A 19439-nucleotide genomic window follows, 5' to 3' on the forward strand; every position below is an offset into this window, starting at 1 on the left:
GCGCGCGCGCTCCTTCAGAGCGGGAGAGAGGTATTTACCGCTCGCCGAAACGGAGAGAAAGATACGTCAGAATGACATACACTTGCTATGGGTAGAGGAGAGGGAAATGACCACTCAGTTATCTAGTGGAGTGCAGTGTGTAGGCCTATTCTCAGTAACTGTTTCACGTTGCTTACCTACTGCTACAGTACAATATGGAGGAATCTAAAAGACGGAACATAACATTTAACATTTAACGATTTATAGTTCGAACTTACTGATCTTCAATGTGACCTAAGGGCTAAACATCATTTGAATAATACTACTAGCCTGGTTGAGTTTTACAAGACTAAACATTAGCAATAATATACACGACAACAAAAGCTGGCTGCGAAAATGATTGCTATGTTTGGCTCAACATTTATATTTGTGAGCAACTGTTTTCTATAATCAACTTTAATAAAGACAGACATCGAACATCAGTAACTGATGTTTCATTACGATCAATAGGCTACTGTTCCTTTCAGCTGCCAACAGCATAAATCCTCGCTCTGATGTAATGATAAATAAAAATATAACAAAATGATATTATACATGTAAGTAGCTATAGAACTGATATTACTTCTGTAAAATAAATATTTCTTTATTAATTAATAATAGTCCAAGATAGTTTTGCAAACACTGAACTGTAATTCATTTCATAAGCACTCGTAATAGTACTTGCTTTTGTGTATATTTTGTACGAGATCACCCCTTCTTCCAGTCCACCCTTATACAGAGCGCAGCTAATATCCACATTCCGCTCATGAGCTGTGAGCCGGCTCGGAGAGCGCAAACCTTGTGCAGGCCTGTTCTAAAAGGTCTTCCTAACCGTCGATGTCCTCTGGGTTGATATTTCATCATCATTTTGGGGATTCTTGAATTGTCCATTCGTTTTACATACAGCTTGTATCTGTTTTTTTCTTCTTCTACTGACTCTACTTCTAATTGTTCAAATATTTCTTCATTCCTTTTTCTATCTAAAAGAGTATATCCTGCTGTCCGTCTGAGAAATTTCATTTCCGTTGCTTTCATTCTGCTCATATCTCTTTTTCTTAATGTCCAAATCTCACTTTCGTATGAAAGGGAAGGTAATGCTAGAGTATTATATCTGTAGTGCTTGGGAAAACTGACATAAGTCAGTTTCCACAAACCTTTTTTGATAATTTATTGACAACTCACACTGGTTTATGTCGATTTGATTTTTTTCTGTATGGATTATTGTAATGGGAGAAATACTTATGTATTTTTTTCCAAGCGAGCAGATGTTCCGTAAGTTGTCAATCAATTATCAAAAAAGGTTTGTGGAAACTGACTTATGTCACTTTTCCCGAGCACTGCAGATATATTTTTATTCTTGTGGATTTTTGTACTAATTTAGCTTTTAATGTATTATTTATTATTCCTAAAATTTGTGTATATTTGGTGATTTTCTGGTTCACATCTTTTTCATTTTGATAAGATATTTCACAACCCAGATAATTGAAATTTTGTACTTGTTCTAGGCCAGGCCTGCAGAACTCGTAAGGAAGGGAAATATGACGTCAGCCTCACTCCACTTCTATTGGGGATGATTGACTTCCGCCCAGAGAATGAATGTCGATGCAACCGAGCGTAACTAGAACGCCGTGACCGCACAGGTAGAAAAGGTGGGTGGGGTAAGAAAGGGGAGGAAAGCAGTCAATCTCAAGAGCTACAGTTCTGCAGGCCTGTTCTAGGCATTGGTTATTGTGTATTATCTTACTTCTGATTGGATCTTGTCCCAAAAATGACATTACTTTTTATTTTTGTGCTGAAATCTCCATCCCAAAATCTGATAATATTTTATTTAATGTATATAGTCCTCTTTATAAGTTATCCTCTGAATTAGAAATTATAACTTGATCGTCTGCAAAGAGCAGGGTATTTAATGTTAAGGTACTGGTTATTATGATTCCTGATGTATAGATTTGGTTCCATTTGGAAATGATTTCATTCATGTAAATATTAAATAGTGTTGGAGATAATGGACAACCTTGTCTAACTCCATTATTAACATTTTTTTTTTCAGATATACGATTATTTATTTTGACACTTATTTTATTGTCAGTGTACATTTCTATTTTGAAATAATAGGTTTGGTATATTTTTTCCTTGTAAAATGTCAAATAAAAAGTATCTTCGAACCTTGTCAAAAGCTTTCTCAAAATCGATAAATGCTATGTGGGTTTCTAAATTAAATTATCTTCTTTTTTCTAATAGTAATTTGATACTGGATAGTGGTTATAAACTTAAACAGATTAATGTTGTGGCCCTTCAAGGAATTCGATTTTCAGACTTTTACACAATTGTTACTCACATTCCCCCACCCAAAGAAACTAAAAAATTAGGGTATACAATAATAAACCTCCCCCCCCCCCACTATAGACGAGCTTGAAGAGAATATAAGAAGATAAATAGAACGTAGGCAGAATTTTTGTGTGTGTATCAAAGTTTCATCAAAAGAAGTCGTGAATGTAGATGGACATCACTTTGAACAACTCCTAAACACATGTTGGTACTCATTGCGAGATGAAAATATACTCTATTTAACATTATAACGTACTTTATGCTCGACCATGCCGAAATGCAGTAATTATACACCTGGTAGCAGTCCTTTAATGCATGTCATTAAATACACCTATTCATTAAAGTTCAGGTTTTCGATTAATCTCGGATATGCAATCGAAAGACAACGAGGGAAACGTCACGGAGGCTGGAAATCCAATACTGTCGCAGAAGGTTATGTTCTGTTACTATAATAATTAGCGTTAATTTTAAATAATATTCAAATAAATTCAATTTGTCATCTCGTTTTTCAATTCTAAATCAATTTCCAGGTTATATCAAAATTAGTTCATGTTATTCTCTACATTACATCAAGGTCAATGTAAGAGGGCCTTAGACTAGAAATGTTTAGTTTAAATGTAGTACTGTTTATAAGTATGCATAAGGGTGTAATTATTTGACTTATTTGAACTGTTGTATCAGTGAAGCGAGGTGAATCAGTGAAGTTATGGTTTTACAGTGCAGTGAATAGTTCCGATCAGTGATAATTTATAGCGTCAATGAAATGTGTTCTATAGTGTCAGTGAAATGTGTCCTAAAGTGTCAGTGTACTGCGTCATAGTGCCACTACGTGAGTGAGATGAGAGTAAAGTGAAAGACTATCGAAACTTATGTAGGGCCTATACATAAATTATGTAGGTTGTATTGTAAAATTAGATATTTTATTTATGTTTTATTATTATTGTGTTAAATTGTATTGTGCATTCATATTGTATTGTGTATAAAATTGTATTGTGTATTGTGTAATTGTATCGTGTATTGTAAATTTTATTGTGTATTGTTTATATTGTGTATACCACTGCCACCGGGTGCTTACCCACTTGCAGTGTAAATAAATACATTATTGTTCCTCGGAAAAAATCAATACTTTCGCGTCTGCGCACATCTCACAATTGACGAGCTATGCACAAGGTCACTTCTGATCTTCAGTCAGATACAAATAAAATGAATACTTCTGAATAATTTCAAGTTAGAAATATGGTCGAGCATAAAAAATCGTATGAAACTTGCCTATAATGGTAATTAAGACGCTCGTATGAAAATTATGAAACTCGCTTGCGCTCGTTTCATAAACAAACATACTCGCGTCTAAATTACTATCATTATAGGCTCGTTGCATAATGTACTATTATTTAACACTCATGTAAAAAGGATGAACCGTAAATATTGTCATTAAATGCAGGGAATTACTTTGAAATATTTCAAACAAAAAAGTTTAATACAATTTTGCTCGTTTTTGCTTCCTTTTCGAGATAAAAATGGTTTTATACGAAACATTTCATAGCGTGTTTTGGGAAAGCAATTGGTTTAAATCCCAACATGTTCAAAAAATTTAAGATAGCAGTGTATTACGATAATAAATGATTGAAAGAATTTTAGTTTTGTCTCTTAAATGTGCAGAAATTTGACTGGAACAAATGTAGCATTGTACAATTCCTTTGCAGAACGAAAAGCTACATTTCTTCAGATCAAATTACTGCAAATTTAAGGGACAGACCTAAAATTCGTTCAATCCTTCATTATCAGATTTCAATGGTCTCTTAAACTGAATATAGGAAATTTAGGCAATAGTTTTCCTAAAATACACTACTACATATTCCTTTATAACATATTTTTCTCGAAACGTAAGCAAAAAGGAGCAAAATTGTATTGAACTTTTCCGTTTGAAATATCGCAAAGATTAACAACCCAAAATTAATGATATTACTAACGGTTGTTCACTCTGTATACATACGTCATATATATATATATATATATATATAATTTGAACTGGTAATGGAAATTACGGGAAAACGGCTGAAAGGATTTTAATAAATGACCCCTCATTTTGAAGCTTGAAACCCAAAGTTTTTCAGAAAAATAGCAGTTTCAGTGAAATATCAATTTTCCTACATCATTTTCCTATTTTCTAAAATTCATCAAAAACTGTCGTCAGTTTTGAGATATAATGGCTTTTCAGAATAAAACAAAACACAAACACACTACAATAAACAAAAGAATATTACACGAAGGCCATGACCTGCAGGACTGCTGACATATTTTGAGCTCAAATTCAATTGGTCATTAAAAACTTCAAGACTTACCAATGCAGTGTGTAATTTTCTGAGTACAGCTGTGTATTGGATATTAAAAACTACAAAATTTGAGGTAGTTTGATGATATTATTACTATTAGAAATGAAATATTATTATAGTTAATGCCACGATGCGACAGTTTTTCATTAATTGAAGCGTCGGCTGGAACAACGTTATAATTTACATTTGGTAAAATTTACAGGAGCTGCAAAAATGTGTACACGTACAACGTTGTTCTTACAGGGTAGCAAACTTTTGAGTGGGCAAATCTCACGTACTGCATTGATGGACAGTTGCAAGCCAAAGAGTATAGCACGGTAACATGACAAACAACATTATTACACGGAAACACGCTGAATGAAATTTTTGTAACTTACAACGTTGTCCCAGCCGACGCTTCAATTATACATATTAATGCTATATTTATGGTATGAAAGTGAAAGGTTTTGGGGTTATGTAAGTACTGTAGATGTAGAGAATATCTTAAATTAGATCTTCATTTCTATAATTTACTTTTAAATATTTTTATAGTTATTAATCAAGTGGGGTTGGGTCTTTTTCATATACTTAATAGCGGTGTGGTGTAGATATTTATATGTCATTCTCTTCATTATTGGTTGAGAGAGCGCAAAAATTACAGTTCCTAAGGAAAGACCAAACGGTATTAGCCTACTTACTGATAAAATAAGCCTACTAAATTATGTAGTCTCCTGATCATTTCAGCAAGATCTCTTAGCCGGATAAAATGATTTTACCCTCTACATTTCAAGCTCTACATGCAGCAGGTATACCAAGATGCTATGTCTATTGTTCGAAAGCATAGCAAACCTGACATTTTTGTAACTTTCACCTAGAATCCACAATGATCTGAAATAGCTATTGCTTTACTCCCACATGAAAAACCCACTGATCGTCCTGACATTGTTACTTGCGTTTTAGCGTTGAAACTCAAAAACTAAAGGTGAATAGGTTCAAAAAAAGTATTTGGCATAAAAAAAACAATCAGAGGGAATATGTTTCATTATTACGAAAGCAAATAACTTTCAAAATATCTGGTATTCTTCATTCAAAATACTGTAAATCTGGAAAATTTTTATTTGAACGTCTAATGAAGTTACTTCATTAGACGTTCAAATAAACATTTTTCAGATTTATTTTCAATGAAGGATACCAGACAATCTGAAAGTTATTTGCTTCCATAATAATGAAAGATACTCTCTCTCGAGCCAATACTGAAGAGAACCACGCATATAAATATCTACACCACACCGCCATTAAATATATGAAAAAGACCCAACCCCACTTGATTAATAACTATAAAAATATTTGATTTTTAATAATATTATTATCTTACGTAAGTTTTATAGCTTTCAGTAACATATACTATATATACTATATCGCCGCCACTCAGTAAAATATAGAAATCAAAATCTAATTTAAGTTATTCTCTACATCTACTTATATAACCCCAAAACATTTCACTTTCATATCATCAATATAGCATTAATATGTATAATTAATGAAAAATAGTCACATCACGGCATTAACTACAATAATATTTCGTTTCTAATAGTAATAATGTCATCAAACCACCTCAAGTTTTGTAGTTTTTAATATCCAATACACAGCTGTACCCAGAAAATTACACACCACAGAATCGAACCTGTAAATTATTTTTAGTAAGTTAAGTTTTTAATAATCAATTTAATTTGAGCTCTAAATATGTCAGCATTCTTGCAGATCATGGCCTTCGTGTTACATTGTTTACTGTAGTGTGTGTTTTGTTTTATTCTGAAATGCAACACGGCCGACTTGATGCTCGCTTCGCTTTTCCTGAATGCAATTAGCTAGTTCTGAAAACTGACGACAGATGGATTTTGGTAAATAGGAAAATTATGTAGGAAAATTGACATTTCACTGAAAACTACTATTTTTCCGAAAAACTTGGGGTTCCAAGTTTCAAAATGAGGGGCCATTTATTAAAATCCGTTCAGCCGTTTTCCCGTAATTTCCATTACCAGTTCAAATTATATAAATATGTGTGTGTGTGTTTTTTTTTTATTTCATCATACAACATGTTCCATTACACAGCGTAATACTACATGCCTTGGTTTTCTTATTAGGTTTTTATAAATATTTTTCGTATTTATATACTATGCAGTAATAATAGTTAATGTTCGGGATGTTTGGCCAGTTTTATAGTTCATAGTCATAGATAATAACTATTGTTTTTGTCAAAAAAAAAATAAATAAATAAAAAGAAAATAAAAAAAGAAAAATAAACATATCCGTTATCTTATCATTTGAAAATGTATCACTATAGGCAACAATAGCCCATACTTAAAAAAAATACAAAGATACTGCTACAGATAGACAATGCATACTTAATTCACCATTAAGCTCTAATTCATATGTCATCACCTCCTCTTTCACTCACTTCTACCCTCATTCATCTCCACCCATAGAATACACCGATGCACAACACATAAGATAGAAGCCTCATGACCACTGCAATGAAGCATCTCTCTTCAAAATGTTCGTACAGATTGTTTAAAATGTGATAGTTTTTAACATACCGATATCTTGACACTTAACATTGTAACACTTATACCCTTATAAATTCTCTAACTCAATAGCATTAATAAATTTTCGATATTCATTCGTGTGTGTGTGTGTGTGTGTGTGTGTGTGTGTGCGTGCGTGCGTGTGTGTGTGTGTGTGGCGTAGAACTGAAGCACCGGAGGGGCACGAAACGACATTAAATAAAGAATTATATTTAATACCACGAGCGAGAAGTGAGAGTAGTCTTAGGACGGGTAATTAATTGCGATTATGCATATGGCGGGTTTCTCAGCAGAGGGGGGAAAGTTACAGCGGCTAGTGACCCCCCAGTTACTTGTTATCAGGCCTCGGACCTGATTTATGTGCAGAATGCATATACTGCGTTTTACGTAACATGACGTGTATAGGTCTACAACGCATGGTGAATGCAACTTCAGGGGATATTCTGACTCTACTACAGGTCTGCACAAGGTTTGCGCTCTCCGAGCCGGCTCACAGCTCATGAGCGGAATGCAGATATTAGCTGCCCTCTGTATAAGGGTGGACTGGAAGAAGGGGTGATCTCGTACAAAATATACACAAAAGGAAGTACTATTACGAGTGTTCATGAAATGAATTCCCGTTCAGTGTTTGCAAAACTATCTTGTACTATTATTAATTAATAAAGAAATATTTATTTTACAGAAATAAAAGAAATTCTATAGTTACTTAAATGTACAATATCATTTTGTTATATTTTTATTTATCAGTACATCAGAACGAGGTTTTATGCTGTTGGCAGCTGAAAGGAACAGTAGCCTACTGATCGTAATGAAACATCAGTTACAGATGTTCGATGTCTGTCTTTATTAAAGTTGATTATAGAAAACAGTTGCTCACAAATATAAATACTGAGCCAAACATAGCAATCATTTTCACAGCCAGCCTGTGTAGACGTGGATGTTATTGCTAATGTTTAGTCTTGTAAAACTCAACAAGGCTAGTAGTATTATTCAAACGATTTTTAGCCCTTAGGTCACATTGAAGATCAATAAGTTCGAGCTGTAAATCGTTAAATGTTAAATGTTTTATCCCGTCTTTTAGATTCCTCCTTACTGTACTGTAGCACTAGGTAAGCAACGTGAAACAGTTATTGAGAATAGGCCTACACACTGCACTCCACTAGATAGCCGAGTGGTCGTTTCCCTCTCCTCTACCTATAGCAAGTCTATGTCATTCTGACGTATGTTCCTCTCCGTTTCGGCGAGCGGTAAACGCAGCTCTCCCGCTCCGAAGGAGCGCGCGCTCGTTGAGCGCTGTTTGTGCAGGTATGCTCTACAAGATGACGACATGCCAATAATGGAGCAATGGTGGAAGGATGTTTTCGGAGAACACCTGTTATGTCGTATTGGTGATAGATAGGCTAATAGCCATAACTAGACTTCGGATTTTAGGTAAAAACCTATTTTAATCCTTAAAATATGAGTTCATAAAAACTAAGAAGTAGCCTACATGTTTCATATGAAACTATGCCTAAAACTGATATTTTAATAGCACCTAAAAATGCCTATTTTGACGATAAAGCCTATTTTGACCTATTAAGTATGTTTTGTCTCTAATAGGTCAAAACACCCATTCTTATTTCAAAAATTTATATTTTAAATTCCAAAATATATTTTTCAGTGTACATTAATCGTGTCACAGAGCATATCAGGTTACAATATCCAAATGTAGCCTACATAAATTGATTTCTACTGCAAAAAAGTTTTCGTCAAGACGCCAAGGATTCAGATTTTCCTTGAGCAATTGCCCAATGTCTCTCTGCTACCAGAACCTGTAGTAACCTGCTCGGGAACATGGTTTAAAGCTGCAGAATACTACAACGATCACATTAGTGAAGTGAAAGATGTTGTTTCAAGTCTAGAAGACGAGACTGCAAGCATTGCTTCTGCAAAGGAAGTGATGGAAGATTCTGGTATTCAGAGGGACCTAGCATTTTTAAAGTCACACTTCACTTTCCTAGTGCACGTTATTGCATCACTGGAAGCAGCAGGAAAACCACTGTATGAACAAATCGATCGTCCAGTTCAAAAGTGCGACAACTCAAAAATTGCCATTTTTTTAGTTATTTATACTACTGAAAGCCCCTTTCGGAGCTCTTTCCGATTCAATATTGAGATAAGTCATATTTACAACCAAAAAGAAAAAAAAACTAAATAAACTACTTTAGAAGTAATTATAACTATGGACTTTACTAATTCATTATTAGTACATTTCGAAATGTATTAATAATGAACTGGAAGATTGTACTGACTCATTTCTAATTGTCGTGGTTATGAACCAGAACTCTGCTCCTTTCTAGTGATTTATTTGAAACTTTCAACTGAAGATATCTCAAAACTTGTTTTTTTGAGTTGTCGCACTTTTGAACTAGACGATCGAAATGGAAATATTTCATGGTATGCAAGAAAGGATCAAAAGTGTTCCTGATACTGCTGGAAATAAACTGGAGCAAGTTCTGCAGAGAAATGTAGGACTGAAGGACCTGCGTACTGCTTCAGATATCCTAGCAGGGAAGAACACGATTTACAATGCAACATTCCTGTCCATCTACGCCCCTGTTACTTCAGTGGATGTGGAGCATGCAAATTTGTGTTGAGTGAAAGACGGCATTGCTTTTTAATTAATAATTTAGAAAAGGTATTGGTAACTTATTGTAAAACTAATTATGGACATTAATGGACAAGGCTTGGTAAAAATTGATTGTATCTGACTTGCTTGTATACTGAATCTATGTCTAAAACATATTTTTCACATTTCATTGTTTAGTTATATGCATAACTAGTTAGATATTTGTTGTTCTTATAGTTCTAATAGTAGTGGTGGTAACGGTATATAAATATTTAAAATTATTAAATTCTAAAAGTGAATTCCTGATGATTTGAAACATGTTTTTAAAGAAAACATTATTTTTGTTAGAGCCCATTTCCAGTTCTTTAGAGACTATTTCCTACATTTTTAAGCCTATTTTAGGCAACTGAAATTACATTTTAACCACCTAAAAATCCATACTCTAGCCATAACATTGACAATAATGATAAAATATATTTCTCCTCGCTAGGTATGTGGAATTTACTATTACATAAATTAATATGCAACCCTAACTCTGCTCGTTTTCTCCTTGTATTCCCCACATCTTCCTTATATTTTCTATCTTCTCCGTTCATTCCCATTTTCTCTTTTAATTAGCATTTTATCTTCGTATTCCCTTGCATTTCTCCTTGTACAGCTGTCAAAGAAATAGTGACCGCACTCGTGAATAGCGAAAATTTTCTAAGTCCACTTCGGATAACGGTGATGTTACATGATGCATGAGCTTATACAGGGACATCATTTTTTTTACTTCAATTTTTATTGTACCTGAGTTTTTAAATGTACTTCACTCCCACCCCTTCTACTAATGAAGTTCAACCGTCCTCCATACAGAACCAAGACCGCATATACAGTCATAGTAGCCTTACGGTCATAGTAAACAGTACGTTCCAAAAATATGTTCGCGTTTTCCAGTGACGAAAGAGCTTTCAATATTGGATTATTTTCGCACAGGTACTGTCGTCCATTTGCCTACGTCACATCCCCCGAGAACATTAATTTCTGGACATCTACGTAATATTATAAAACTGTTTAAAATAACTGAAATAAAAGGGCCTCGTTAAGTAATTAACTGTCACGTGATTTCCCCCCTTTCTACGACCCTGCGACAAAACCACTTGGACGAACAGTAGATAGCATGTCTGAGTAATTTTATCTTTTCGGATCGGGAAGAAGTGAAAATTGAATTTACAGTACGTAAGATACTCTTTTATAGAGTAGGTACAGAATTATTTCAACATGAGTTACTAGTACGAAGGACGAAACTGGTAATTGGAATTAGGTACAATCGTTTATGGTGCGATAATATGCACATTAGAACTGAAGCCTGTATCGAAATGAACAGCCACCATTTTCAAAAATGTGTTTAAATATCCATATTATGGTTATTTTTCAATTTAACTTCATTCTCTATATTGTACGCTAATGTGCTGTAGACAGTATAATATACACTGCATAATGAATAGCATAATGGATAGCTCAGTTCGTGAGTAAAAACACTCACTGTTAATACTGTACTGTATTTTGATTAAACAAAAACCTAATGAAAATGATCAAAGTCAAAAGCGTGATATTTCCTAGTTTACGTAAATGGATGAACTACTTTTCTTCTCTCCTATACCTAGTAAAGTGATTTGTTTGTATTTTACGCCAGTATCATCGAACTCCAGTCGTGGAAGGGAGTAACAAACTATGTTTCCAGTTCTCAATCGTTGATCCAAAGGTATAGCCAGGTTAATATTAGAAATGTTAGTAAAAATAAAATGATGTCCCTGTAGAAGCACTTTCGGAACCAGCATGTTTAAGCAGAAATAATTAACACCTTCGTCTCGTAGAGCAGCGGTAATATGTTCACTTAATGATTCGAAAGTTGTGAATTCGAGCCTTGTTCAAGTTATCATTTTATTTTGTTACCGTTCTTTAGCGATACGAATAATATTCAAGTTATCATTTATACTCTGTTATCGTTTTTGAGTGTTATAAATAATATTAAAGTTATCACTTATATTCTGTTATCGTTCTTTAGCGATATAAGTAATATAAATTTAATGTTAGATTTGAAACAATACAGTTGCATAATATTAGTGTTATTTTTTTCTTGTTACATTATTACATTACACTATCCTGTAACACAATAAAATGAAAGGGAGTGACGAGGATATGAACCTGAGACTCTGACATCTAAATTCAGACGTTCTTCCGACTGAGCTACGGGGGCGCAAGTAAAGAAGCATATGCGGAGAAATTGGCCCAATCCCATTTCAAGACGTGCTGGTGATTTGTGGAAGCTCGTCCAGGATGTCTGGGATGCCGTGACAGAACTGAAAAGACTATTCGATTCCATGCCCACTGGACTGCAAGATGTGATTGAGATGGGAGGAAGATAGACTAAAATATAGAATCGTGATTTTTTGTTTTGTTTTTTGAACTTTTAATTGATTGAAGTGCCGGTTCCTTCAGTTTGACTCGCGTTGTAACATTGCGGCATCGCTGGTGGCTCATAAAGAAAATAGTGGTAACAATGTTGGTGCAGATAATGATGTCTATTATAGTGGTGGTGGTGTAGAAAGTGGTAATTCATTCAGAACATGAAATAACGCAGAGACAATGGTAGCCTCGCCTCCTTATCTTGAGTTCGCAGCAAACAGAAGGTAAATTAAACTGGCACATGGGCCGCCTCATAGCAAAAGCAGGGACTTGAAATGCAAAGCTCCAGGGAAAGGTAGAAGCGAGGGTGTCGAATTTCAAAGGACTGTGGAGTAAAGGAGAAGGACAGCGGCTGACTTGACTGCCTAGAGTAGATGCAAGATTAGGGCTGGCAGACGAACGCAAATAAACTGATTGAATAACAGCACTCAATGCCTGGATTACCTGACTAAGTAGCGGATATACCAGCTGGACCGATTTACACAACATCGTTGGAATAAATTGTCAGAATCGCAGGAGTGAATTACTGAAGTAAATGAATGGACTGAATCACTGAAGCAGATGATTGGACTCAACTAACTAAACTAAATGGCTGGACAGAATCATTGAAGTAAATGACTGAACTCAACTACTGAACTAATGACTCAACTAAATCACTGAACTAAATGACTGAACTCAACTACTGAACTAATGACTCAACTAAATCACTGAAGTAAATGATTGAACTCAACTACTGAACTAATGACTCAACTAAATCACTGAAGTAAGTGATTGAACTCAACTACTGAACTAATGACTGAACTAAATCACTGAAGTAAATGATTGAACTCAACTACTGAACTAATGACTCAACTAAATCACTGAACTAAATGACTGAACTCAACTACTGAACTAATGACTCAACTAAATCACCGAAGTAAATGATTGAACTCAACTACTGAACTAATGACTCAACTAAATCACTGAAGTAAGTGATTGAACTCAACTACTGAACTAATGACTGAACTAAATCACTGAAGTAAATGATTGAACTCAACTACTGAACTAATGACTCAACTAAATCACTGAACTAAATGACTGAACTCAACTACTGAACTAATGACTCAACTAAATCACCGAAGTAAATGATTGAACTTCTACTGAAGTAAATGACTGAACACAACTACTGAACTAATGGCTCAACTAAATCACTGAAGTAAATGACTGAACTGAATTACTGAAGCAAATGACTGGACTGAATCACTGAAGCAGATGATTGGACTCAACTAACCAAACTAAATGACTGGGCAGAATCATTGAAGTAAATGACTAGACTCAACTACTGAACAAACTTCAGGAAAGAAGTAGCGTAAGTTGGTATAGCGCAGATCTTCTGTGCTCGAAGTTGCGGGTTCGATCCCGGCCCAGTTCGATGGCATTTAATTTAAGTGTGTTTAAATGAGACAGGCTCATGTCAGTAGATTTATTGGCATGTAAAAGAACTCCTGCGGAACAAAATTCCGGCACACCGGCGACGCTGATATAACCTCTGCAGTTCCGAGCGTCGTTAAATAAAACAATTTAAAAATTTAATCTTTACCAACAAGTGTTTTAAAAATAAATTTCACTGTAAAAAAAAAAGGAGAGAGAGCGAGAGAGGGGAGGGTTGTCTAGGCCTATAGTCCGGGTCAGCTTACTTCATACCCTAAGGATGAAACTTAACCATTTTTCCACCATTACTACATATGCTAGTGGATTGTGGTGATTTTCTAGTTTGCAGGTTGAATTTTCTTTTGCCAAATTCGTTTCGAATTTCGATACTGACAAATACTACAAATGGTAGTGACTTTGAAACTGGTATGTTGGCAGCTGAGAGAAATATCGACAATATTTGTCGGTACTGGAGTGCCATGAAAATAAAATTGTACTGAGCAGGTTACTGGAAGCTAGTGAAATTTGAACATATAATAATTAATTAATATTAATACATAATAGTTATTTTATGTGTTGGGTTGTGGTTATAATTCAAAACTATAATGAGGTAAGTCTTCGGAGTTGAGTTAATACTAATAATTTCATGTGGTCAAACAAAATACGTTCTTAGGTTAGGTCTCGTGAGTCAATTGTTCAGTCAAACCAATGAATTTCGTATTGCCAGACAAAATACTTGACATGTTGATCCCTTTCTCGTATAGTTTGCCTACGAAAATTTGTTACAAATTATTGAATTATTTAGAATAACCTTTCAGCATAAAGTACGGTAAGTAAATAAGTCATTTAGTACGCAGGATCGTGTGATATCTGGTAACAGTTGGCAACACTGACAAGACGGCAATATTTGCTGTTTAGGAACTGTACTTATGTGACCCTCACTATATGTCCGGCACTGCTTACTCTCATCTAAAAAAAAAAGGTCCACCATTGTTTCTTCCTCATTTAGAAGACTCTTAGCTCGCGATTATCTGTCTAAATTCCTGCACAGCACTTCACTGTTTCTACACATCTTGCATAAAAACAATCCACCACCACAGCCGTAATAAAATGGTGAGTAATCCCATCTTAAGCCATGTAAAAAGTAAAGAGAACTAAGGATTTAAGGTTCAAACTCCATACCTCTGTGTATCATCCTGGGTCGATGTTCGCACCGTTGTTATTGCAGCCATGTTTTCTCACGCTGGAGTATAATTCTTTTTCTCAGCTATCCTCAGAGTGTTTGGACCGTTCTGCTGTGCTTGTTTTGCTATCTTGTCACACTCGGCCGGCCGTGAAAACACTTTGTTAGGCCTAATCTCACACGCGTTATCACTAATTATATGTTCACAGACTCAGATTCTAGTGTTACATCTTTCAGTTCACTTCACCATGCCAACGGTTGGTTCCGCATCCATGACAGCTAGAGGAAACAAAAAAATCCACAAATGCTACACCAGAAAAACAAATGAACACTTCTACTATTATGCATCCAGAATGACTTCCTGATCATAACTTCACTTGCTTTGACTTTCAGTAACAAAATTTGTTGCTTGTTTCTATGTTAATTCATTTTCGGCATCATTTACATAATATAAATGGTTTGTTTCCAAAACCTGCTATTTCACTTTCAGTTATCTTTACAGGAAGGAGTCCACACCTGTGGAGTAACGGTTAGCGCGTCTAGCCGCGAAACTAGTTGGCCCGTGTTCGATTCCCGGTCGGGGCAAGTTACTGGTTGAGGTTTTTTCCGGGGTTTTCCCTCAATCAATAAGAGCACCCCGGATTCATTTCACCGGCATTATCACCTTCATCTCATTCAGACGCTAAATAACCTAAGCTGTTGATAAAGCGTCGTAAAATAACCTACTAAAATAAAATAAAAATACAGGAAGGAGAAAAATTGCTGATTTTTAAATATATGAAGCAATTTAAAAAATGCGTGTTTATTCTTATCTCACAGATACAGAGTGTTCCAAATTGATGTATACACATTTTTAAACACTATTTCTCAGCAACGAGATGAGATAGAAATACGGTTTCTGCAGTTTTGTACTCCTTAAGTCCGTGCATGTTCAAAATGGCCCCCTCCCGCCACAGTACACTCCCAACAACGACGTACAACAAAGCGACATATCAACTGGTTTGTTGCTAATAGAATATCATTACAGGCATGTTCAATCTGAACTCTCAGCTCCTCGAGTGTTTGTGGTTTTGTGCCGTACACTGTGTCCTTTACAGCTCCCCATAGTTGAAGTCTGAAAGGGTTAAATCCGGAGGTCGAGGCGGGAACTCCGCAGCACTTCCTCTTCGTCCTATCCATCTCTGATTGAGTGTACAATCAAGGAAGTTCCTCACATTGACATGAAAGTGAGCTGGAGCCCCGTCTTGTTGAAAGTAAAACCCATTTTCATTCTCAAAGAGGTCATTAAGACGTGGAATCGTGGTTTCAAACATTTGCAGGTATTTCTCGCCCGTGACAGTCCCTTGGAAGAAGTACGACCCAATTATTCCTCTGCAAGACTTTGGGACTTTTGTTAGCCCAGTACACACAATTGTGCCGGTTAATGCCATTAAGTTTAAATGTGGCTTCATCTGACCAAACAATTAAGTACTGAAAATCTTCCCTTTCATCACACATGTTCAAGAACCACTCACAAAATTCCAGTCGCCTATCTGGGTCGTCCTCATTTAGTGCGTGGACAAGTCTCGGAATGCAGAGCTTTCATTTTTGAGCTCGCAAAATTCGATGAACACTTGATTTGCTGATACCAATCTCATGAGAACATTGCCTCATTGACTTCTTTGGGGACTGTGCAAAAGCCTGCATGACTGCATCAACACACTCGTTATCGGTGGAACTTCTTTTTCTCCCACACCGCCCTTTCAACACATCTTGCACCGTTCCTTCGACTTCAAACTTGTCTCGGATTCTTGTGATAGTTAACCTTGTTGGTGGTTGTGTTCCAAATTCAACCCTCCAACGTCGTTGAACCTCAACAACATTCTTCACTTTCCAATAACATTTCAGTATCTACTTACATTCATCGAACGATAATTGCACCGCCATGTCTGTTTATAAACAGATGAACATGTTTCCATGTTTTCCACTGCCTTCTGAATCATAAACCGCAAAAATCGTATTTCTATCTCATTTCAAAGAGTGTATACATCAATTTGGGACACTCCGTATATTATACTATCCTGTGTACTAAATGTATTAGAATATTTCATAGTTTACAAACAATTTCTAAATTAAACTATACGATAATAGATTTTGGACCGAAAAAAAAAAAACAAAAAAAAATAGAATGTTTTGGAAAATAGATCATAATTTTAAATACCGGTAACATTTTTAGTGACAAATAGCAGGAATTGGCAAAAAGTAAGTTTAGCATTGGATTTAGAATGTAAGAAATGTGTTCACTCTGTTAGTTTTAAGCAAAATAGCAGGTTTTGGAGACAAGCCATTCATATGAAACCTCCTGCCTCACCTCCTTCAGATGGAAAACAATTCCAGTATCCCTTTTTGCAATTTCCTACCTTGATCAAATGTCAGAGAAAATGTCTCCCATTCTGCCATCTTTTCTTTGCATTTTTTAAGAGCACCTTAAGACTTGCATCAGATCCTGAGGCTTATTGTGTCGAGCTCCTTATTATGGGATAATTATTTAAATTCTTAGGTTCGCTTTCCTATAAGTACGCGATTCACTGCTTGGTGCTATCTTATCGATTCAGCTACGGCATTCAGGTCTGACAGAGTCTCACTGTTGATATTCCGCAGCCTCTTCAAATCGATGGCTTCTGATCGTACATCGCGTACTACGTCCTGCTATATTCTATATTAACCTTAATATCGCAGTACATTAGTGTCAAATATAGGGGAGAGTTGGGTAGTATCGGACATCGGGTAATATCGGACAGTGCGTTTTTTTCATCTACCACCAGATAGTAGTACCTGAATGATACGGTTACGTTTCTGTATGTGACATCACAGAAAAGTAACCATGTCATTCAGATACTATCATCTGGTGGTAGATGAAAGAAACTCACTGTCCGATATTACCCGATGTCCGATACTACCCAACTCTCCCCTACTGTCTGTGCAAAAAGTAGGTTTATAGCAAGTATGTTTGGAAAATCACAATTTTCACCTCGTTTCCCCCTTAACAAGAGACCAAAATTAAAAATCATTGCACTGTTTCAGAGGTAATATTTTCTAGAAAGAAAAACTAAAAATTGAACACATTCAACAAAAATTCCTTATGGCATAGGAGTAACGTGTCTAGCTAATACCACAGTCTAGTATATGGAGTCACGAAGCTCAATATGTAGGAAATATGCATCCATAGATAGTTGCTAACCACAGGATCGCTACTATCGCCCATTACAGACAATGCGAAATAGCACCGGGACAGTCTATTGTTCCTAGTACCCTCACAACTCAAGCTTCGTGACTGTATGTACTAGATTGTGCTAATACTCTGGAAATAATCTAACTTGAGCCGAGGCACCGTTATGTACAGAGTTATTGCGACTTCATTTTCCTGAGAACCGAACGATCGTTATAAAATTACAGCGTTCAATCGTTTCTTGACAAGGTGAAGTTGTGTGCACAAAAAGTAAGTCATATAACCGAGAATACGTTCCCTTCAGTTATGGTAATGTTGTATTCAAGCGGGAGAGCCAGAGAACAATAAGAAACAAATGAACAGAGAACTGCACACCACGAATCCATGGCAACTCACTCACTCATGAGCGCCGTTCATGTTTCACTTGTCAGGCTCATTCACGTCATTGTCATAACAAACCGGCATGCAAATTAAGTGTAAGACAACCTTCGTAAGTTGTAAGTGGGTTTTTATAAACATTTCTGAAGAAAGAGTTGTGAAACTATATGCACCAGTATGCAAATGGCAGGGGGTGACCAAATACTGAATATAATCTCAGTAAACTAAATGACTAGAGCCCGGATGTTAGGCAAAATGCCTTTTTTTTTTAAACTGACTTGTGAGCGTATGTATGAAAGAAGTATGAGCACATCATATATTTACTGTAAGAATAGTTGTTGACACACGAGCATATTTTACATCAGCTACTATAATTATTGCAGTACCAACGGGAATTAAAATTTTTAGTTGACTAGCCACTGTATATGGATCCCAGCTATCTTATAGAGAACCCTGTTTATGATCATTGGGATTAGTATTCCTATTCACTATTGGAGATTTAACAGGTGTCGTATCCTATTAGAGATAAACACGTTTCCTTCTCACATTTGGGAACGATAGGCCCAATTTTTATTTTGCCTTTTTTTGCCTATTTTAGTTCTCGTGGCCTATTTTAAGGTTAAATGCCTTTTTTTTTTTTAGCTTTGTTACATCATTTTTTGTACATTTTCTACATTTTTAATACATTTAAAATAAACTGTACATAAATTATATATATAAAAAAAACAAAAAATAACGGTAATATAAATTTAAAAAATATACGAGTATATTCACATCATACAAATATTTGCTGGGACTCTTATTCTCCAGCAATACATACGTTTCCAAGAAGTCGTAAACTTTTCTCCCTTACCGATTCCATTTTTTATGTCACTTAACAAAGATGTTTAACAGTATAACCCTCAGTGCTCAGGTCACTCCGGGGTTTACCAGCGAGAAAAAGGGGATGAGGGAAGTATCA

General features: G+C 35.5%; 1 protein-coding gene across 4 annotated transcripts in view; it reads right to left on the reverse strand.

The window, feature by feature from the left end:
• LOC138698483 (uncharacterized) overlaps window positions 1–19439 on the reverse strand; it is an 883962-nt gene that overhangs the window by 695466 nt on the left and 169057 nt on the right. The window contains exon 2 of one of the 4 annotated variants that reach the window (XM_069824441.1): window positions 14892–15171. The exons of the other annotated variants lie outside the window; for them this stretch is intronic. Coding sequence (XP_069680542.1) covers window positions 14892–14941 — 50 coding nt within the window. The 5' untranslated portion in view covers window positions 14942–15171. The remainder of the gene's footprint in view (window positions 1–14891; window positions 15172–19439) is intronic. 4 annotated transcript variants of the gene reach the window in all.

This window comes from Periplaneta americana, chromosome 4 (genome assembly GCF_040183065.1).
Source record: "Periplaneta americana isolate PAMFEO1 chromosome 4, P.americana_PAMFEO1_priV1, whole genome shotgun sequence".
Taxonomy (NCBI): Eukaryota; Metazoa; Arthropoda; class Insecta; order Blattodea; family Blattidae; genus Periplaneta; species Periplaneta americana.